The 21,211-nt window shown below is 52.2% G+C and overlaps 8 protein-coding genes across 8 annotated transcripts; 3 read left to right on the top strand and 5 right to left on the bottom strand.

Moving 5' to 3' along the window:
• Positions 1 to 945: 945 nt before the first annotated feature.
• On the bottom strand, positions 946 to 2,039 carry BDP55DRAFT_696853 (zinc-binding dehydrogenase; the record flags this gene model as incomplete). Its single annotated transcript, XM_060577615.1, has 3 exons — positions 946 to 1,221; positions 1,279 to 1,962; positions 1,989 to 2,039. The coding sequence occupies 3 exons, from the start codon at positions 2,037 to 2,039 to the stop codon at positions 946 to 948; spliced, it is 1,011 nt and encodes a 336-aa protein (XP_060425427.1).
• Positions 2,040 to 3,105: 1,066 nt separating this feature from the next.
• Positions 3,106 to 4,796, bottom strand: BDP55DRAFT_676135 (uncharacterized protein). The gene has a single exon (XM_060575794.1). It carries the CDS (start codon positions 4,569 to 4,571, stop codon positions 3,450 to 3,452), a length of 1,122 nt encoding a protein of 373 aa, XP_060425426.1. The 5' UTR covers positions 4,572 to 4,796; the 3' UTR covers positions 3,106 to 3,449.
• Positions 4,797 to 5,531: 735 nt separating this feature from the next.
• Positions 5,532 to 7,361, top strand: BDP55DRAFT_635857 (uncharacterized protein; the record flags this gene model as incomplete). The annotated part of the gene is made up of 1 exon (XM_060572830.1): positions 5,532 to 7,361. The coding sequence occupies one exon, from the start codon at positions 5,532 to 5,534 to the stop codon at positions 7,359 to 7,361; it is 1,830 nt and encodes a 609-aa protein (XP_060425425.1).
• Positions 7,362 to 7,633: 272 nt separating this feature from the next.
• Positions 7,634 to 8,235, bottom strand: BDP55DRAFT_732276 (uncharacterized protein; the record flags this gene model as incomplete). Its single annotated transcript, XM_060579929.1, has 2 exons — positions 7,634 to 7,942; positions 8,080 to 8,235. 2 exons carry the CDS (start codon positions 8,233 to 8,235, stop codon positions 7,634 to 7,636), a joined length of 465 nt encoding a protein of 154 aa, XP_060425424.1.
• A 2,671-nt stretch (positions 8,236 to 10,906) lies between these two features.
• BDP55DRAFT_732275 (amino acid permease) lies at positions 10,907 to 12,711 on the top strand (the record flags this gene model as incomplete). The annotated part of the gene is made up of 2 exons (XM_060579928.1): positions 10,907 to 11,322; positions 11,448 to 12,711. The coding sequence occupies 2 exons, from the start codon at positions 10,907 to 10,909 to the stop codon at positions 12,709 to 12,711; spliced, it is 1,680 nt and encodes a 559-aa protein (XP_060425423.1).
• Positions 12,712 to 15,294: 2,583 nt separating this feature from the next.
• BDP55DRAFT_560540 (major facilitator superfamily transporter) lies at positions 15,295 to 17,130 on the top strand (the record flags this gene model as incomplete). Its single annotated transcript, XM_060569998.1, has 1 exon — positions 15,295 to 17,130. One exon carries the CDS (start codon positions 15,295 to 15,297, stop codon positions 17,128 to 17,130), a length of 1,836 nt encoding a protein of 611 aa, XP_060425422.1.
• A 686-nt stretch (positions 17,131 to 17,816) lies between these two features.
• Positions 17,817 to 18,745, bottom strand: BDP55DRAFT_294472 (uncharacterized protein). Its single transcript, XM_060566569.1, has one exon. It carries the CDS (start codon positions 18,518 to 18,520, stop codon positions 17,978 to 17,980), a length of 543 nt encoding a protein of 180 aa, XP_060425421.1. The 5' UTR covers positions 18,521 to 18,745; the 3' UTR covers positions 17,817 to 17,977.
• On the bottom strand, positions 18,479 to 21,050 carry BDP55DRAFT_676121 (methyltransferase domain-containing protein). Its single transcript, XM_060575793.1, has 12 exons — positions 20,596 to 21,050; positions 20,476 to 20,526; positions 20,324 to 20,414; positions 20,228 to 20,250; positions 20,134 to 20,152; positions 19,950 to 20,078; positions 19,859 to 19,881; positions 19,772 to 19,809; positions 19,557 to 19,694; positions 19,204 to 19,466; positions 18,975 to 19,131; positions 18,479 to 18,923 (listed from the first exon to the last, which is right to left on the bottom strand). Exons 1-12 carry the CDS (start codon positions 20,638 to 20,640, stop codon positions 18,893 to 18,895), a joined length of 1,008 nt encoding a protein of 335 aa, XP_060425420.1. The 5' UTR covers positions 20,641 to 21,050; the 3' UTR covers positions 18,479 to 18,892.
• Positions 21,051 to 21,211: the final 161 nt, after the last annotated feature.

Below are 21,211 nucleotides of genomic sequence, written 5' to 3'. Positions count from 1 at the left end.
CAGGAATACTGCACGCAGAAGGGCTTGAATAACAAAAGAATAAACCTTCGAGATACCAGTCAATAGCCAGGTTTGTTTTCCGGCAGTGGATCGCGAAAACCATCTCCGAGCCTGATGAGCCAACGACTGGCCGATACGGGATGCCCAACAAAGTAAGCCGAGGCTGGGCGGTCCAAGACTTTTTTTTGTTTTTCCCCTTTCACCTGAACAAAATATGCGGTAAGCTGAAAGGCTGATGGGAAGATTGAGACCCTTTTTTAGTCTTGGTGTTGTCTTGGTCGTCGCTTGGTCTTTCTCGGCGAGCAAGGGTTCGCGTGCGGATATGACGTTGGCCAAGTTTTAAGCTTAAATATCTAGTTGGCTGCTGTCGGACTTTTTGATACCCACGGGGTTCTTGGGGCCCTCCACATCCGTGCTAGCATCTGCGGAACCTCCAACTTGGCGAATCTTGAGCCAACATGTTTGGGCGGCTTTTTTTCCGAAGAGAAGAAACGGCGCAATCTGCGTGAAACAGGAAAAGCTATGCGCGCGTGGCATTGGTATAATAACTGGACAATGAAAGCGTCTCCTTGGGCGACTCGGTGTTTGGGGAGCAGAACTCATATCGACTTATCAGCAATCAACTGTCTCGCTTTAGTACAGGGAGAGTTCGACTGAGCAACTTTCCCCTTCTACGTGACGGAGGCAGATTGCAGCCAAGTCTCCGCTCATGATGGGCTCGACTTTCGACTACAAAGTTTACGGTGAGGCGGTCTAGACTGTCTTTTATAAGATAGTGAAGAGTGACTTAAGCTTTAGTTTATGCAATGCGATCTGACGAGGGTGGCTAAGGCAGCCGCTGTCACTTGGAACGACTCAGATATGAATGGAGCAGAACATGGCAAGAGAGTTTTCATCAATCATTATTTCTTTTCCATTCCATATAACCATTATTTTCGTGGCCTATCAAAGCTTGAGAATGGCCTTGCCGAAGTTCTTTCCGGTGAGCATGCCGATCAAACCATCAGCAGCGTTGTCAATACCCTCAGTGACCGCCAACTTGGACTTGACGCTGCCCTCGGACAGCCACTTCTGCAAGTTCTCTTGGTGATCCTTGAAGTAGGCGGGGCCGAACTTGGGGTTGCCAACGAGGAAACCCTGGAAGGTGATCTGCTTGGTGACTACCTGCATCAGGCCGTTGATGCCCTTTTGCTCACTAGCGGGGGTGTTGTAGTTTGAGATCTGTCCTATGCATTAGCGTCCCATCTAAATTCATCTACCGAGCTCCCATTGACTTACCATGCCGCAGACAGCAATGCGACCCTCACTGTTCATGCTGTTGAGAGCAGCCTCGAGGTGGTCTCCGCCGACGTTCTCAAAGTAGATGTCAATTCCGTTAGGGGCTAGCTTAGGAAGAGCCTCGGCGGGCTTCTCCTTCTTGTAGTTGAAACCGGCATCAAAACCAAGCTCCTTGGTGATGAAGTCAAGCTTCTCATCTGAACCGACGGAACCGATCACAGTAAGGCCCTCACGCTTGGCAATTTGACCAACAAGTTGGCCAACAGCACCCGCGGCCGAGCTGACAAAGATTGTCTCGCCCTTCTTCGGCTGTCCAATCTTGTGCAGGCCGGACCAGGCGGTCAAACCCGGCATACCGAGAGGTCCAAGGAAGAGGCCGAGGTCCAGGTTGTGAGGGTTTTGCACCTTGCGCGCTTGCGACAGGATCTGAGGCGTGACGCGAGCGTACTGGGCGATAGGTGTGTGGGAGTAGACGAGGTCGCCCTCGGCAAAATCGGAGCTGTTGCTCTTGAGGACCTTGCCGACAGTGCTGTTGGTGACGGGCCCGTCGAGCTCGAAGGCGGGGGAGTAGGACTTCGTGCCGGCCTCGCGCATGCGGCCGCGTTGGTAGGGGTCGAAGGAAGCGTAGAGGACCTCGATGATCAGGCCGCCCTCGGGGGCATCGTTGAGGTCGATGGGGCGGTCCTCAATGGTGAGGTGCTCTCCCGCACCGGGAGACCGGTGGGGATCTTCTTGAAGATGAGAGTCTTGTTTTGGGTCATGGTGAATGATGTGGCTTGGAAGTGTATGTAAGATGGTAGTGAGAGCTCGTTGATAGTGAGCTTTCGAATGTGTACTGGGACTAATTATCAGACAACTTGAAGACAGAACGTCAAGAAATAGTCTTTGAATTAAGCTGCATTGACGTAGTTGTGGGCAGAAAGTTGTGCCGAGGTAGGTAAAGTATGATTTGTAAGGACAAGAATGGCATTAACGCCGATGAAGAGACCCAACCCCGCGCGTTCCACGTTCCACCCCGCCTTTTCTTAAGTGCGATGCTTTGGACATTTACACGAGTAAGGTGCAGTAAATATGACGTGCCGTTGCTTAATCATCACAGAAGCTATCGTACGACGACGGCTACAATGATGGCCTGTGGGTAACCGCCACAAACATGTCTTTGCAGAGGATTGAAGCTATTCACAAGTCAGCTGACAGAATGTCTGAATCCAACTCGGAGCCGGCTGTGGTTCGTACACTCGGCCAGGCAGCATGTCAGCACTCTAAGATCATCCCCCGCTTAATTAGTCTACATCCCGGGCAGGCTCTGACAGCTCGGTATCGCATTTGTTCTCTAGAGTGCTTAGACGTTTTTTCATAGCAACTTTGTTAGATTGGAGTTCAAAACGAGGCTTGCGTACCTTGCATCTGTAGACAGCAAAGATGGGCCTAGAATAGTCAAATCCACCGCCCTAATGCCGCTATCTTGAGCTCCAGATTGATGCCCAAGCTGTTAAAGCTAACTCCGCCGCTGCACAGGGCTGGATGGCCTGGTTGATCATATGTACGGAGTGCTGGCAGCTGTCTAGTCGATACAAGGATGAGATTCAAGGCCTTAGCGAGTCATGGCGGTGATCCTTGTCTCAGCGGCGAAGTGTCGCTCGAACGCATTTCTTGTTGTCTGCCAGTCGCGCTCATCTTAATATCTTGGTCATATCTTGAGTGGTATCGAGGCATGTCTACTTACCTCAATTTACCACAAGCTCTCGCCGTTCAAGGTGTCTTAGTACTTTTGTTGGAAATTGAACCCGTAGTCAGGCACTTGATTGGATGCGTTTTCGATACGAGGTTGGAAGCTTCTAGCTACGTAATGTACAATGCTTAAAGGATACAGTGAAATATACTTCCCTATCATCAGCCAGGGAAAGGATCTTCGACAGAACCCTTGAGAAGGCCTCATGGTCGAAGCTAATTGGGTCCAGCCCATAAAAAAGACATTGTCATACGTACACCGTTCAGGACCACAGTTGGCAATATAAGCATTCAGTGAGGTATGAACAAGACGTCAAAAGACATGGATGGGATATCTAGGGCAATGTGCCCAAGTCTCTGTATGCGAGTCGCAAAAATAACGGAGAATAGCCCAGAAATACAAGAATTGACTTCATAGTGCACACCCAGAAAACTGCAGCTTACCAACAGCCCGCTTTCGAGCAGAATCCATCCAAGTCTGCCTGCCTGGCCAAGTGAAAGACCGCAAGATACGCCATCAACTCCAGGTGCACCAGTCCCACCGAGGCCCATTTCGTCACGAGCAATCTCTTCGCATTGCCAAGTACCCATGAGACCAAAGAGACTGACATTATCGTGAACCAAAATCTCCATGCTAGAGGATAATACCAGCACGGGCCAATGTATATCTCGACTGTCGTCCAGGTACCGATCCCCAGCAACCACATGAATGCTCGTCCAAAAGTCCATTTCCACTTGGAAATCTGCGTCATCCTCCCGCCCGTCTTCAAGTGAAGACCCGCGAGGCCGGCCCATCCGTCTAGTATTGCTTTGATATCATCCCGTGTTCGAGGCGGCCAGAACCGGAGAATGTTCGCCTTTGGGTCGCAGAAGCCGCCTGGGACAACTGAGGAGACTGTCGCTGATGTTGCGGTGGGCAGGGTGAAGTAGCTGACAAGCGTAAGGGTCTGCCTCAAAGTATTGTTTTCCAAGAGGGACGACGGCACAGATCCTGCAGGAAAGAAGTCGACGAGGCACTGAGACCCGTTGGTGATCATATATCTGCCACCGAGGGTGGCTACGATGGTTTTGATAACAATGGCAGCGGTCTCGGTGGCCGTCTTGAACCAAGACCCCGAGGATGGCGACGACTGGGTTACAGAAGCTTTGGGACGGCCGCTCAAGATAGACCCTAGAGATGGGAATGGGAACCTGAAGTTGATTTGGGGAAGGAAAGCATCCGCAGCGAGTTTGGCCATGAAAAATCCGATCACTGCTAGTGAGAAGAGCACCAAGTACACAGCAGTGCTCATTCTATCCAGCGGCACATGCTGTTCCGGCGCCATCGGGATACGATCGTGGACCCGGCGGTCCGGATCCGGTCGTGCCGCCATGCCATGGTGCTCCCAGTCTTGTACCGGCCGGTCTATCCGAGTACCTTCGAGTAACGAGTCGTCGATGGTTGGCGCGGTAGACTCTGTCAACTCCGCTACAGCTCTTTGGTGACGAGACTGACTTGAAGGAGGTCTGTGATCCGCTTCCGTTCCCCGCGCAGGCAATGCGCTATCTGAAAGTGATGGCATTGCTGGGTCTGGAGAGAATACGAAAGCCTGGCACGATGAGATTACGAGGTTTAGGTGAGATGTGGCTTAAATGAAGTACTTGGTAATAAGCAGTCGCTGTGCCCCTCACCAAAGTCCTCTGGCCATTGCATTGCTTACCTACATTGCTCAATGGATGGTTGGCTGAAAGAGTTAGGTAAGACAAAGGCGATTTCGTTCGTTATGATGAGAGGAGAATGAAAGTTGATTCTCTTTTAGTGACAATGCCTTTTCTAATTCATGGACTTGTCCTTTTTTTTTTTTCAATGTTACCCCCTTACTGATTTCCTTAGAGTTGTAGATATTTCCGAACCGCCGTTGGTTACACGACAACGAAAACAGTTTTCCTCGAATCACCCTTGGCCAACCTGAGGTAATTCGTCGACTTGACTTTGCCAGAGCGCCAGTAACCGAGAAACTGCATGGTACGGGGTCTGTCAGCATGCAATGCGATGGGTCCCATCCACTAAGCGACGACCCATCTTCCCCTCCAATCCCTCCAATATCCATGCCCCAATCTGTCATCACGGCCGAGAGGAAATGCTACGTCGTGCTGACGTCTTTCTGGGGACACGAGAGACTATCGAAACTGACAGCCGGTTCAATACAACAACAGAATCTGAGTCGGCCTCACAGCATCTCTGAATCAACCTAAGCACGCCCCGGCAACCCAATTCAAGGGTGTTCGAGCAACCTCGCCTAAAAATTCACAGCAGTGGCGCGTGCCACCAGCGTTCCGGTGACATCAGTTCACGATTTGAGGTGCATCCCCGCGTATGATGATGTGATTCAGAGGGTGTACTTAAGTCTGGGCCTGCGCCATTGACATTCGTAATGAGCTTCTTGAAGAAGCTCAGCTCAGCCCACGCCTTTCAGTGAGACGCGTCCAGCAAACCAAAGTCACCGATCGAAGTATCAAGCGGCGAAATCATCTTCCACAGCATGATGCTGCGGGCTCTCATCTTGTGCCTCGTGAGTCTCGCAGTAGCACAAGACCGCCTATTTTCCTCTGCCTTTGGATACCCCGGCCGCAATGCAAGCTACGACTACATCGTCATCGGCGGCGGCACCGCGGGCCTGACCCTCGCATCGCGGCTTGCCGCAACTACTGCGTCCGTCGCCGTCGTCGAGGCCGGTGGCTTCTACGAGGTCGAGAATGGCAACAATAGCGTCGTTCCCCTTCTTTCGCTGACTGGCATCGCCTTCATCGATCCGTTACCAGAGTTTACCCCTCAGCCCTTGATGGACTGGTCTCTAGTCTCAGAACTGATTCCGGGCGCCGGAGGGCGAAGGGTGCACTATGCACAGGGAAAAACCCTCGGAGGGTCTTCGGCGATCAACACCATGTCGTATATTCGCGGGACAAAGGGATCCTATGACCTCTGGGCGGAAACGGTCGGCGATGAGACGTTCAGGTGGGAGAACATGCTCAAGTATTTCAAGCGCTCTGTCGACCTTACGCCGCCGGACGAGGAGAAGCGTCAGAACACGAACGCGTCTGTGCGATTTGATCTCGGCGACTACGACGAGGGCGGAGGCCCGCTACAGGTTTCATGGAATAACTGGATTGATCCGACGCTGACCTGGCTTGCTCAAGTTCTTCTGAGTCTTGGTCTGAGCATCAGCCTTGAGGGATTCAGCAGTGGTGAACTGGCTGGCTACGGCGCGTGGGTGCCTTCGACGATCGAGCCCAAAAGGGCGCAACGATCTACAAGCGAGAGCAGCTTCCTGCGACAGGCTATCAAGGATACTGAAATCATTGTTTACACTCACACTCTAGCGACTAAGATCCTGTTTAACGGTACGAAGGCCGTTGGCGTGAGCGTCAACTCCCAAGGGGTCGAGTACACCCTGTCTGCCCACAAAGAGGTCATCCTCACCGCTGGCACGTTTCACTCTCCGCAACTTCTTCAACTCTCCGGCATTGGATCTCGCGGAAGGCTGGAAGCCCTCTCGATCCCGGTCATCGCCGACATCCCCGGCGTAGGACAGAACCTCCAGGATCCGATCCAGATATTCGTCGCGTACCCCGTCAGCACGCCTTCTGCGCAATCTCTCACCAATGATCCAGCTCTCAACCTGGGTTTCGTCGAAGAGTACCTCAAATTTGGCACTGGACCCTACAGTTCCGCTGCGGGCTTCCTGGCTCACGAGCGTTTGCCCAACTCTACCCTCGCCAACCTCACGCAAGCAACTCGCGACAAGCTAGCTTCAGTTCCTTCTGACTGGCCTCAGCTTTCATTCATCGTCGGGTCCTTCTCAACCGGGCCTGGACAGACTAGCGGAACTCTCGCCGCCTACCTCCCTCGCGTCTTCTCCCGCGGCAACGTCACGGTATCCTCAGCTTCCATCGACGCGAAGCCGGTCATCAACTTGAACTGGCTATCTGATCCCGCCGATGTAGAGCTGGCTGTCACAGCCGTCAAGCGGCTCCGCACGGCCTGGGCTTCAACATTCGCTAATACCCCGGGATTCAAAACTGGCCCCGAAATGCTCCCCGGCGATTTGGTGCAGACGGATGAGGAAATACTAGACTACGTCAGGGCCAACGTGGGACAGGTGTGGCATCCAGTATCCACTGTTGCTATGGGCAAAGAGGAAAATGTCGCGTTGGGTAAAGCGGTAGTTGACAGCCGTGGGCGTGTATTTGGCGTCCAGGGACTGAGAGTCGCCGATGCGAGCACTTTTCCGTTCGCCTTACCGGGACACCCTCAGTCTGCCGTGTACGCCTTGGCAGAAAAGATCGCAGAGGACATAGTCACTGATCGTTAAGCAAACCATATTCATGGGTATCGTGTTGGATTGGTTATGGTGACAAGGATCCTATGATCTTCTCTTGTGGCCTACGATGCGTCATATGGCAGATCGCTTCTCCCCATGTTCAAGTCTGACCCCTGACTATCCCCAATCACAAGTTCCGCATCTCTCCTTCTACCCCAGCCTTCTGTACGGTAACTACCCGACGTAGTGTAGTAATGCACCGACGCTCCTTATGCGCGACTGTCACGGTAGCAGGGGAAGAGTTCTCCACTCAGCGAGCAACCTCAGTGGTTGTGCATCTCGGTGAGAAACTGTTGGAGGGCGTTGCAGTCGGACTCTAAGGCAGCCTTTCTCGCCCGGCCCATAGGTGAAGGTTCCTCTTGAAACCTGAGAGAATACACAATCGACCGGAAGTATCTAAGTGCCTCCTGGGCTACTTTTGCCCTTCCACCACTTGAGATATTCCCATTGGCAGAGCAAAAAACTCGGCGGAGATCGGCATTGATCGGGAGAAGAGCCTCGTAGGCTGCACAGTTGAGTTGGATGCAGAGGGCGGTGATTCGGAAGTAACGTTGTTGGTCGTTCTCTTCGTTCTATCAAATGATTAGCATTTCAGATAACTCTCAACAGTTCCTCTCACTTTCCGGCCGGAGGCTATACCGCACTTATAAACACGAGGTATAGATCGAGAGGAATTGGAAGGGGCAGGAAGAAGGGGGACTAGTCTTACGGTGACGGTGCGAGCATTATTGTTGGCATCGGCGCTGGCAACATCGTTGGCGCTAGTATTGTCATCAATGCTGGTATTGTCGTCAACACTGATATTGTCGTCAACGCTGGCATTGTCGTCGGCGCTGGGGTTGGTAGAGAAAAGTCTGTGACCCATTTTCACTCGGTAGGCCCCACTGCCGGTGTTGATATTGGAGTGTTTCTGGTGTTGTCTGTGATAGCAAGGTCCTGGCAGGTGGTTAGTAAACAGAGATCTTGAGAAATGCACAGCGTCTCACCGACTGTGTATGAAACAACTGCGTATCTGGGATGGGAAAGCCTTGGTTGCAAGATGAAAACTGTGTAGTAATGAACAGTCTAAGGTACCTTGCTCGGTGAATTGATGCGTTGTTGCTTGTTTGGTGTCTGGGCGGAGATTGTTATTAGTGAGAATTTGTACAAAGGGACTCCGCAAGATCGACGTGGAGAACGCCTGCCCTCAATCCAAAGTAGAAGCTATGAAGAAATATAGGTAGCTCCTTCCTAAACTCGTTACTGGGTGGATTTTGCTTGTATTGGTAGGGCGAGATCAGATGGAATATACGGAATGAATGGGTTGAATGCACCGAATACTCGGAATGTAACCACAACTTTACAAGCCCGAGAGCTGCGCTGAACAGGATCTTTAATATCAGTTGAATGCTCTATTCGCTATTAAAACCCAGGTTTGGAAGTGCTCAAAGCAATTAAGGTAAAAGATGGAACACGTATGGTCCCTTCAATTGATATAGAACTCTAAACTAATTATGATGGAAGCCCGCCTTGACTCGAACACCGGTGTTCAAGGGCCAACAGAACTCTTGTCACAGACAATCCAAACAGTATCAAGGGCAGTAATGGTCAAGTGCATCAACAAGTAAGTTTGACATCTTTGTACATCTTTTGCAAGACACTGATGTTGATATGGCCGCTACGTTAACTCTGGTGCATTCGGGTCTGGACCTGCACCTATAGCGATGCTTCGGATGCGTGCTAGGAGGAAGATCAACCTGAGTATTTCGTACTTGGGGACTCTCCACAAAGGCGTAGCGTTCATAACACGTGAGCACGGGGCCGCAAAGTTTGGATATAGCAAGACTGCCAAAAGAAGTGACATTCGTCCTTGATATTACTTGAAAGGAGGTGCCCCAAGACATCTGCACCTTCTGGAAGGTTCAGGTATGTGGGATGCTGGAAGCATCCAGGCTGCCGAAGGCAGCCCTTTGTTAGTATGGTCCATAAAAGGGACCTGAGAGGATCCATCATGTCAGATAGATCTTCTCTTCTTCATCCGTGAACCAATAGAGATACTATTGATCCTTTTTCACCAAGCATATTGGGGGAGTCGCTTTGGCAGCATTATTTCCTCCAGAAAGATGGGGTAAGCCAAATGCAAGAGACACTAACCGTAGAGATGACAGATGTCTAGAGATGTGTTTGTATACAACTGCTCAAGACAAGTCTCAGAGAGAATCTCCTTGGGCTTTACCGTAGGCAAATATACTTATATTGGGCGAATAGACTGGGTAAAAGTCTGAGTGAAATATCCAGACGAGTTTTGAGAGACCTATATGCCGAAGCGAAGAAGCTATCTGGTTCTTCAACTGCGACGCCGTCTTCTCGCCACTTTTCGAGTTCTCTTACGCTTAAAGATGTTGATGATACCGGGGACTTAGTAGAATACACACCATTTGGTTGGTGAACTAATCCTGGAACGGGCTCCGATGCTTGAGGTTTATGGCACCGTTGGCGCTTCGACTCACCGAGGACTTGTCGGCAGCGTTGATGAGATTAAGAGTCGGAGAGAGCAGGATAGCAATTGCCAAGGGTACATGTATAAATCCCCAAATGAGGACGGAGGGTTTCGCGACGTTTGAAGCCAGGGCACGTATCCGGATTGCTGTCGCTGTGGTCTCCCATGCTGTAGTGCCTTAGTTACACACCCTATTTGTGGCCTGTCTTGAGGGCACATAGGCCTACCTTCAGCTATGGAATTAGCTCGAAGTTGTCAATGACGATCGATATGTTTTTATGGAGGACAGGTGACCTGATGTGACATGCCCATTGCGATCTATCTCTTGCAAGGACTTTTCCAGGTTGACTAGGTGTCCCATCGCTGCACTGGATAGGCAGTTCTCGGATTAACGAAACAACGGATCGCTCGTTAAACATGTTACGCACTAGGAATTACTTCACTTACACGGTGAAGAGTATACAAGCGCTAAGAGAAGAATCCAGTGAGAGTTGTAGAACAAAGTTGAGCCACGAGAGAAAGGCGGACCCCGGTGAGCTCACGTTGCTGTAGAATAATTGAGATGAGATGTGATGGGATCTTATAAGCAAATTGCCTCTGCGGCTGTGGATGATCCGACGGCGAAAGAATGATGCTGCTTGAAACTTGCGTAGCCGAGCTCCTCCAGTATGACAGTCATTCTTTTCTTCTCCTCTCTTGACGCGGTTTGCTCACCGGGAGGTAGTTTCCTATCAACCCCGCACTTTGAACTGCCCATGTGCCGCTGGTGCAGGATCAAAATGCAGAGATCTGCAAGCCAACGCCTCACTCATAGAGGCAGGAGAGAACTGATTGGGGAAACAGGGTAAGCGATACACGGGACTTGTGCGGCGTCCTTGCTGCTACTTAAGATTGTAACTTGCCGTTTGGTGCGCCCGCTCTAGTGTATCCGGTTTGTCCTTTGCGGGAACACAGCAAATGTTGCTGAAAGCCGCCTCAATCAAGCTGAGAAGCATAACCAATTACACATCTACGAGCTTTAGGACTCATATTTCATTGCTAGTGAGGCAGAAAGACGATGGAAACTACCAGTGGGAAGCTGAAAGGGAGGCCAGAGAGGCCAGGAGACCCCGCCGACATCGACATCGAGCCGGCAACGGCGACGAGAACCGGCACAGTAGCGGAACTCAAGCAACAGCAAGAGCTACAACATATTGGAACACTCGATCGAAAATTGAAATCGCGGCATGTTCAATTTCTCGCTCTCTCGGGAGCCATCGGCACGGGACTCTTTGTTGGCAGCGGTCAAGTTCTGTCGCTGGCTGGGCCGTTGTCCGCCTTCATCTGCTACGCCGTGACCGGGTTCAACCTATACTGCGTGATCAACTGCCTTGGTGAGATGGCTGCGTGGCTTCCAATCCCGGGAGCTGTGCCAATCTTTGCTGCGCGGTTCGTTGATCCTGCGCTGGGGTTCACTCTGGGATGGAACTATTGGTAAGCAGTTTTCACTCCTTGATGTTGCTCAGTGTGCGGAGATAGAGAGGTAACTGTGGGCAAGGAGAAATCTCAAGCTTGGTGTGAGACAGGGCGTGTAAGCTGCGGTGCTGAAGATGAGACAGGTATCAATTCGCCATCGGCGTCCCGATCGAAGTCACCGTCTCGGTGGTTATCCTCGACTACTGGGACCACGCCATTCCGCAAGCCGCCCTCATCACAATCTTCTTCGCAGCAATGGTCCTCGTCAACTGCCTTCCGGTCCGCATATACGGGGAAGCGGAGTTCTTCTTTGGCGCCATCAAGCTCACCACGATCGTCGGGCTCATCATCCTGATGTTCGTGATCACCGTGGGCGGCGGGCCGAATGGGGATGCCATCGGCTTTCGGTACTGGCACGACCCCGGGCCGATGAACGAGTACCTCCGACCCGGCGCTCTCGGCCGCTTCCTCGCCTTTTGGAAAGTCTTTATCCAAGCCACATTCTCGTACGGTGGCAGCGAAATGGTTGTCGTCGCGTCCGGTGAGACGGAGAACCCGCGCCGCAATATCCCAAAGGCCATCCGCCGCGTCTTTTGGCGCATCGCGATATTCTATGTTCTCGCCATCTTCCTCGTCGGGCTGTGTGTCTCATCAGAGGACCCTAACCTACTCAATGCGATTAGCAGCAGCAGCCCCGGCGCCGCGCAGAGCCCGTTTGTCATTGCTATCAGCAACGCCGGCATCGGGACACTGCCCTCGATCATCAACGGCGTGATCCTCAGCAGTGCGTGGAGCGCCGGCAACAGCTTCTTTTACGCCTCGACGCGGGTCCTCTATGCCGCCGCACTCGACGGCAAGGCGCCCGCTGTCCTAAAGTGGGAGCGCTTCGGTGTGCCGTACGCCTGCGTCGCAGCCACGTCGGCGCTGGGATGCCTGGTCTACCTCAACGTGAACAACCGCGCTACCGAGGTGTTTTTCTGGATTAGCAACCTCAGCGCCGTGAGCACACTGGTCGTCTGGGCCAGCGTGTGCTACACCTACCTGCGGTTCTACCAGTGCCTACGACACCATGGCATCGACCGCAATACGTTGCCGTACAAGGCGCCGATGCAGCCGTTTCTCGCGTACTTTGCCATTGTCTTCTGTCTCGTTGTGGCGTTCTTCAATGGATTTGATGCGTTCTTTCCGGGGCGGTTCAGTGCCAAGACGTTTTTGCCGCCGTATATTGATATTCCGATCTTCTTGTCATTTTTCCTCGGTTATAAGCTTGTCAAAAAGACCAAGTTTGTGAATATTTCCGAGATGGATATCTGGTCGGGCAAAGCGGAGATTGATCGGCTTGAGCCGACGTGGCCGGTGGTGAAGCCTCGCAACTGGTTGGAAAGGATTTGGTTTTGGATCGCGTAAAGCGCGGCATACCATTATCAGCGATGTGGCTGTGCCATCGACTGTACACATCAGAGACGTAGTTAGAATGGATCACTTGATCTTCTTCGTCGCTGCTAGTACTCTTCTCGGCGATAAGTTCTCGTGATAGTTAGAAGCGGCTGAAAAAGGGTGAGTGAGGTGGTAGTTGGATCTAGACCAGAAACTTGCAGCGGCGGATGAGGCAGCTCTGGAGCCCAACCCGTGGATAGCTCCTCCACAAGTTCCAGACCAGTGGAAACATAACTTCTTAAGAGCCCGGACCCAGCGGTGAGCAACTAGTTCTCCACGAGTGAAAATCTTTGATCAATAGCCAGATTCCTGGCGCACCCGACACTCTGGTCAATATCCACAGATCGGTGGCCGGGGAGCTCGGGCACCGCCTGGGACCACAGCGCCGATGCTCCGATGCTACTGCAGAATTCCACCGACCCTCAGGCTACCATGGTCTTTTCCATGTGTCTCTTGACCCTCCCTCAAGAACAGATTAGATCCTTACTTAGTGCTATATGTAGAATTCCAGGAAAAAGCCTAAAAGGTACTTGACAACGAGGTATCTTGCAAAGATCATGATGCAGGTGGCACTCATGTTAGTGCCGCAGATTAGTACCGGTAGCCTAGTGGAAAGACGGCAGTCAGACGCATCATTTGTGGCGTTTTCGTCGTGTTGGTGGCATGCGCGGTAATATTTCAGGTCTACCCACCATCCGACATGTTCGCAGGCGTGTTGTGGGGGAAGCTTGGAGCAACACTCTGATCTCCTAGCCTGAATGCAAAGGAGTTCCAGACTACGGAGTACTCGGATTATCAATGGTTTGTGGACAATGTTCCGCAACAGGAGGATCAAGTGAAGCGATGACAGAGGATCGTACGGTGGGTTCTACTCGTGAAGAGGCCAAGAGACCTAGACTCTGGAGACGAACATGAGCCGATTTTTTCCACGCGGAGAGACCAACCATCTCTAGTCGCCGAGGCCGGTGCCGCCTTTTCTTTAGAGGTGACTCTTTCGCGGTGGTGCTGACAGGCGCAAAAGGCGGCCTCGCGCGGGTGCAAATCCATTTGTCAAAAGCGACCGGGTTGACCGATGTTCTGATCACTTGGCCACCCCGTTCCTGAGGCAGTCGGGAGCATGCGGAGATTGGTCATAGAGTGGGGGCCGGATTTAGAGGCACAGGGTCGTGGATTAGGGGGTGTTCTTTGTGGGCGACTTTGGGGTGAACTGGGTCAAATTTGTGGTTCTTTACGAGGTGGCAGACTGGGAATAGGATCCCGACGCTCGTTGCAATAATTGCTCGTCGAAACAGTGCGCAGAACGACGCAGCAACGTTGTAGCCATCAGCTGGGCTGGGAGTTGGGAGTTTTCTTGCACAGAAGTGCGCCGAGGTCGTCGGTGGTGGCTGCGGGTAGCCTGATCGAGTCAAGCAGATGTTCTGCCGACGTCCTTTCTTTGGCGGCGGTACTTCGTCACAAGTGAGGAAAAGAGGATGAGTGAGTATGAGACAAGAGAGGAAGACCAACTTTGTGTCTTGGCAACTTTCGTGCCGAGGGATGGGTGGTCGGATCCTGGAATGCGCGCCACGACGGCTTGGGAGACGTAACCGTTTGCGGCATCGATCGCAGCGGTTCGTGGTGTGAAAGGCGCACGCTAAATCAGATAAGATGGATCTGATAAAAAAATTCTCTGACGGGTTGAGTCCTTGATCCCGACACCACAGAGTTTCACACCACCAACTTGGAGTGCTGGGTGCACTCAAGGACTTCAACTCCGAAGCCTGAAGACCCAGGGACCAGGGATCACAGGGGCGCTAGTCTGTTAACTAACAAGATGCGAAAAAATCATCACGGCTAGCGCAAGCTGCGTCAGGCTGGATCGACTGGCTCAATGGTTCGCCCCCCTCTCTCCAGCTGCCCACCGAAATGGCTCCGATGGGCAAAGATGGGTGGTGTGACTTTGATTGGGCAGCGCGCAGACTGCCCGCGAGCCTGAGAGACATTGATAAAGCTCTATTCGCCATGTCTGGAAAGTTAAAAAAGGCCTTGAATGTAACCTCACCACCTCGTCCTCCCTGTCGTCCCTGCAGGCGGATCCTCTTTCTGAATTTTCTCCCTCTTTAATGCATTCCATCCCCGGCCAGGTCATCCGTTTGACTGCGGCTTGTTGCTCTTCTTGTCTGGTAACAAATAGTTGCGCAGTGTGCTCTGTGTAATTGAGCAGACTCGAAACTCAAGAGACTCAACCTTCACCTGGGTCCCGAATCCCTCACCTTCTCGGTCAACGCTCACCTTGGCGCATTGACGTTCGGTGTGTCACAGCTCCTGCCACAGACCGAAAGACGTCACCGGAGCTCCGACTTCTCTCCGAGTAAGTGCCGTCGTCTCTCAACGTCAGCCCGGTCCCTCAAGGTTGCCGGCACGGAAGTGGAGTTCCGCCGACTTCATCCCGTGGATCTCGCGGAGTTCAGCTTCAACTACCACAGCACTTGTGTGCAACCAACTGTCCTGGCACTGACTTTCAACCCAGGCTCTCACATCATCCATCTCGTCTGAGTGCTTCATTCATTCAAAATGGGTCTCTTTGGTCGTAAGAAGGAGACTGAGTCTCCTTCAGACATCGTCTCGCCCACCGCCGATGTCACCTCAGCGGAGAAGAATGCTCCTCTCTCCCATAGCACCCCTCCGCCTCCCGCGTATGAGTCCAACAACATGTACGGCGAAAAGTCGCCAGGTGTTGCGAGAATCGAGGCCCTCTCTGCCGCCATCACCACTACGGACCGCTACTTCATCTTTTTCGGCGTCTTCCTAGTCGCTTACGCCTATGGTCTCGATGGAACCCTCCGCTACGCCTACCAACCCACCGCGACGAGCAGCTACGCCACGCACTCTCTTCTGGCCACCGTTAACGTCCTCCGCTCCGTTATCGCCGCTGCTGCCCAACCTACTTCCGCCAAGATTGCTGACGTCTTTGGTCGTGTCGAGCTCATCTGCGTCTCCGTTGTCTTCTACGTCGTTGGTACTATCGTCGAGGCGTGCGCCACAGAGGTCAAGGCTTTCGCCGCCGGCGCCGTTATCTACCAGGTTGGCTACACCATGATCATGCTGCTTGTCGAGGTCATTATCGCCGACATTACTTCCACCCGCGCCCGTCTGCTGTTCAGTTACATCCCGGCGCTTCCCTTCATCATCAACACCTGGGTCAGCGGTAACATCTCCGCACTGGTTCTCGGCGAAAGCACCTGGCAATGGGGTATCGGCATGTGGTGTATCATCTACCCCATCTGTGCCCTCCCCCTCATCATCAGCCTGTCCATCGTCGGCCGTCGCGCTAGGAAACAGGGACTGCTCGACTCTTACTCGTCTCCTTTCCGCATGCTCGGCCCCAAGAAGTTCCTTATTGAGCTGTTCTGGCAACTCGATGTCATCGGTATCATCCTAGTTATCGCCATCTTCGCCCTGATCTTGGTTCCTCTCACCATTGCCGGTGGCTTCTCGACGACGTGGCGCGAGGCTCACGTCATCGCCCCCCTCGTCATCGGTATCCTTTGTATTCCCGTCTTCGCTGTATGGGAGATGAAGGCCAAGCATCCTCTCGTTCCCTTCATGTTGATGCGCGACCGTGGTACCCTGGCCCCTCTTGGTATTGCGCTGGGCCTCAACTGGGCTTGGTACATGCAGGGAGACTACCTGTACACCGTCTGTATCGTCGCTTTCGACTTCAGCATTACGTCCGCTACCCGTATCACGTCGCTGTACTCCTTCTGCAGTGTCATCACCGGCTTCATCCTGGGCTTCATTGTCTTCAAGGTTCGCCGCCTCAAATACTTCATCATCGCCGGTACCATGCTTTTCATGGTCGCTTTCGGTCTCTTGATCCACTACCGTGGTTCCCCTACCTCCGCCGGACAAAGCGGTGTCATCGGCGCCCAGGTCCTTCTTGGTATCGCAGGTGGCATGTTCCCCTACCCTGCGCAAGCCTCGCTCCAAACCACTCTGAAGCACGAGCACCTTGCCATCATGACCGGTCTTTACCTCTCCACCTATAACATTGGATCTGCCTTTGGTAACACCGTCTCCGGCGCCATTTGGACCCAGGTTTTGCCTTCCGTCCTCCAGGAGAACCTGGCGCCGTTCGGTAACGACTCCCTGGCTACCGTAACCTACGCCCAGCCTTTTGTTGCCATCGCCGAGTACCCCGTCGGAACTCCCGAGCGCGCGGCTATCATCGACTCGTACCAGCACGTTCAGCGTCTTCTTACCATAACCGGTATCTGCTTGACGGTCCCTCTTATCGCTTTCGCCTTCCTCCTGAGGAACCCCAAGTTGAACGACCAGCAGACTCTCGCCGTTGACGACGTCCAGATCCGCCCTGTGGAGAACAACGACAACATGCCCAACAAGATCTAAGGATCACGTTTGAATGTACCAAGACTGCTGATGTAATGATTTCACGTAACTGGTTTATGGATACTCGGAACCCTGTAGGAGGCACGATCCTTCATGTCTCCCTTAGACATGGTGGTTGAAGATACCATGCACAGAAAGACATAGCCGTAATCTAATTTTCAACTTATTCATATCACCTCTCATTACCTTTGTGTACCCGCGAACGGCCATCACCGCCATTCCATTAACAAGCAGGCTACGCGATGGCTAGCTCGACGCAACAACTGCTTACTTGTGTCTCGTTCAACTCCCGTGCAGACTGCCCTTTAAGCCGTTCCCCGCACGAAAGAGACCGGCTCCTATGTAGTTGTCTCCTTCGCAGTTGTTTGATCTTCAAGTCCAATTCATTGCCTCGACAGATGAAAGCAAACATGCGATTTCCTAGGGCTAAGGATGTCCGTCGTTCCGAGACAGGAGCTCACCCAGCACGCTTCGATTGGTGTACCTGTGACTTCATCTGGCCTGAGCTAGGTACTCCCACTTAGCGTGGCATGTGAATATCCAGGACGCCAGCATCGCAACAGCGACGAGATCGTTGCCATTCCCGTTGACGATAAAGCTCCTTTGTAAAGATCTCTAGTGCTTTGCTTTTCCACAGACTCTTCCCTCCTGTGTGACCTCAAGTCTGCAAGAGCAATCCATTCAATCTAGTCTAAGCCCAGGAGTTCAGATGCCTAGCATTCTCACGATAATCGCGATGGCCGTTCTGGCACTCCTGGCATACAGCTCATCATCACTTGCATTATGAATCTCTCGCTAGGCGGCGATTGCCTCGCGAGATGCGGTAACGGCAACTGATTATGGCTTCTTATTGCCAGTGGAGGCGTCCCACGTTCTTAAGGCACATTTGCGGTCCGGAAATTACGTCAACGGGACATTGTGCGCGAAAATACCATCCCATTAATTGATTAACTAATATGGTATATGAGACAAAATACATGAGTCGCACTGCCAGCTTGATTCTTTCCTTTTTTAGATCAATGTCGAGGCTATATTCGTTGCCCAGTTCGATGCGAAGCCTAATATCCTCACAACTCGTCGTCAAAGGGGATCCACGGCCATAGCACGGATGGAATTTGCGTAAATTTACGTATTGTTGCACTTTGGGTCTCGGGGCTATTGGCTGGGCCAGTAAGATGGAACCAACACATGCAATGCCGGCGCCGCCTCGATAGCTCACTTGTTGGGCCGCGTCGTCCTCCTGGTCAGCGGACAGATGATGCTTCTCAGCTGAGTCCGGGGCCATAGCGTCGACTTTAGCTGTCATAAAATCGGATGCATGAGAAGGTGCGATCAAAGAGGTCAAGTTGCAAAGGGCAAGTTTCAATTGAAAATCTAACGAAGAGGCCATTTTCTGTCTGCCTTACCCCAACACAGCCACTGGTGGCGGTGAGCCGTCAAGTATTGGTGTGCCTCGGGCCCCTGTCCTTCCTTCCCTGATCAACCATAGGCTACAGTAACACCACGCGGCAAGCCCAGAGATGCCACAGGCTGACTGCACCATTCCAGCTTCAAGGGGCAGGTAGTTCGCCATGAGCTCAGTGGGGATGATGTAAGCAAGTAAGGCAAGACTCGTGGGTATTTCGATAAATCCTTCAGTAAAGGCAGCCACTCAAACATATATTGGCATGGATTGAGATGACTGATATCGGATAATATGTGCTGCGTTCCTGTGTCCTGTAGATCCATCATCTTGACTTTCTTCCGTTTTGCTGCTATGACTTCACTCCGGCTTTTGTGCGTAAACCACATACCTGTCCTCGTGTCAGCTGGTGTGTGGAGAAGGGATAGACAATATTCCTCACACTGGCCACCATCCATGTATAGATCTGTCTCTCATATCTTTTCTGGCATCCACCAAGAAGACCTCGAGTTGCTCAGCGGACCAACCCAGCGCTCTAGTAAAAAGAGCCAGACTGAGTCCCGACAAGCCATTCCCTAGGTTCTCGTACGTCCAAACGCCTTCGAAGAGCGATTCGGTTAGCATTTGGATCCCACGAGTGGGTGGATAGTGAAAGAAGAAGTCATTTATACCTAGCTCCTTATACTTTGGATCTTTCGGCCACGGGTTTGACGGCCATTTGTAAATCTTTTCCTCGATATTAGTGAACCCCGCTTTCGCGAGCTGCTCCTTGTAGAATTTGCAGCTGTCTAGCGGCCGCTTCCATATCGCTGCCGCCTCGAGCATGTGCACTGCCCACTTTTGAGTTGCGCACTCTGGGGTGACTGTTCCGTCGTCGCTTTGGAGGTCTAAGAGGATGTCGGACAACTCGATCCAGCCCCCTGGCGCGAGGTTTCTCCCAAGGTGTTAGCTGAGTCAGGGACCAGATTTCAATGTCGATTCTAGGAAGCTTTCGAAGTCCGATGAAAAGGGAGTAGCAACATACTCGTAGCTTTGGCGGATGAACCTCGGCCAGTCTGCTATTGAGCCTGTGAGCATCCGGCCGAAGACGAAATCGAACTTGTAGGAGTATGTCCAATCATCCTCCAGGTCGTCGATGTAGAATGTGACGTTGGGAGGTACACTGGATTTCGGTCAGTAAATCAGCAGGTCATAACGTATTGGTTGATGTTGCAGAATCGCAAAGCTGAAGTTGCTTACAAAGGCGGTTGTATTGGGCTTAAGTCAACGCCAGTAATCTGCGAGGTCATCAGTCGCGAGTTTTAATTGAGCTCTCGGCAGGTTTACCAGAGTTTCTTGGTGATCATCGGCTTGAATCAACCGAGGAAAAGTCAGTCAGCAGTGTGGTCCTGAATTTGATGAATGGAGGGTGTCCTACCGAAGTCCATTGCCCAAATTCCAGTCCCGGTTCCTGCATCCAACACTCTCTTCAAAGGCTTGTCTCGACCAGCCGGTGATACAAATAGCTTTCCATCAAAGGTAAGTGTGTATAAATGATGTTGAAGATCTATACGCAGGCATAAGCATCTCTTGTATGAGATAATTGGCAGTCTGTAACTCACCGAGTCTGTCGTTCTCAACCTACAATCCCGTTTACGGAACGTGTTAGTTCGTTGCTGAGCTGGGAAAGCTGCTAAGCTGCTAAAGACCACCTACCGCGTCGTTCGGCAAAACATATCCTGAGCAAAAGCCATGGTCAGTACAATTGATTTTGTGATACTCTTCCTAATACCCAAGCATTGTATTACTCACTGCCTTCTCGATATGCGTGATATGTTCTTCCATTTTCTTCGCGGTAACGCATGATGCTGCTGGTCATGGATGCAGATGACCCGAGCACAGACTGCGACACGGGTTAGGTTACGCGTAACATTACGCCGCTAGACCGAGGTACCACTACTCACCACTCCCATGGCCGAATCGCTGTCATCATTGGTATCATTCTCCTCTCCATTCTATCGAAAATAATCAGCATCATGGTTCGCCTAGCGCAAGCACAAAGGTTGAAAGGTTTCCCGACTGACGTCTGCTTCGAGCGGGCCGGCTTCAGCCGGTGCTGGATCCGACATATTCAAACCTGTCAGAGGGCCGAGGCTCAATGAGCGAGGAGACCCCCGGGTAGCTTCAATGCTTTTATGGGGTGTCGATTCGAACTTGGCGAGGATCAACTAGAAAATGCGCGATTGAAGAAAAGTTGTGAAACCCGAAAAAAAGGTGAAGGGCAGACGAATCCCCAGAAAAACAAAAGCCCCAAGCTTCCGTAACCACCAGATCGAAGATTAGGCAGAGTCTAATTGGACGGCCGGGTTGTGCCTCTCGTAATGAACCAGCAGATGGCATCAAAAGTTGCAGATCAGGAGATGCGACCTCACCGCTTGCCCCCCCTCTCCTCCCTTTCTCCTCCTTCTGGCAGCGCCCCCGGGCAAAGCCGTGCCCGTTAAACGTTGCATCATACCCCCGCTAGACGCATTGGTTGGCATTGGTCAATGCCGATGCGATAGAGGAGGAGGAGAAGGATAGCAGGGCATTGCAAAACACGGCAACAATCTCATTGGATCGAAACCCTGTCTTGCCGGCCCCTGCTCCGTGCGGGAAGGTTGCATTCCCGAGTCTGCCGTGTCAATCATCTAAGCCGCCTAA

Source organism: Colletotrichum godetiae (genome assembly GCF_030913485.1).
Source record: "Colletotrichum godetiae strain CBS 193.32 chromosome Unknown BDP55scaffold_47, whole genome shotgun sequence".
In the NCBI taxonomy this organism is placed as follows: domain Eukaryota; kingdom Fungi; phylum Ascomycota; class Sordariomycetes; order Glomerellales; family Glomerellaceae; genus Colletotrichum; species Colletotrichum godetiae.
This window is presented reverse-complemented; position numbering and strand designations above follow the sequence as displayed.

Bases quoted from the DNA above. Each gene is read 5' to 3' on its own strand.
- BDP55DRAFT_676135 (XM_060575794.1), bottom strand. From the start codon at position 4,571: ATGCCATCACTTTCAGATAGCGCATTGCCTGCGCGGGGAACGGAAGCG.
- BDP55DRAFT_294472 (XM_060566569.1), bottom strand. From the start codon at position 18,520: ATGGCCTCTTCGTTAGATTTTCAATTGAAACTTGCCCTTTGCAACTTG.
- BDP55DRAFT_676121 (XM_060575793.1), bottom strand. From the start codon at position 20,640: ATGTCGGATCCAGCACCGGCTGAAGCCGGCCCGCTCGAAGCAGAC. The intron at 20,415-20,475 runs GTGAGTAGTGGT...CCCGTGTCGCAG, and splicing joins GCGATTCGGCCATGGGAGTG to TCTGTGCTCGGGTCATCTGC. The intron at 18,924-18,974 runs GTGAGGAATATT...ACACGAGGACAG, and splicing joins ATACATGGATGGTGGCCAGT to GTATGTGGTTTACGCACAAA.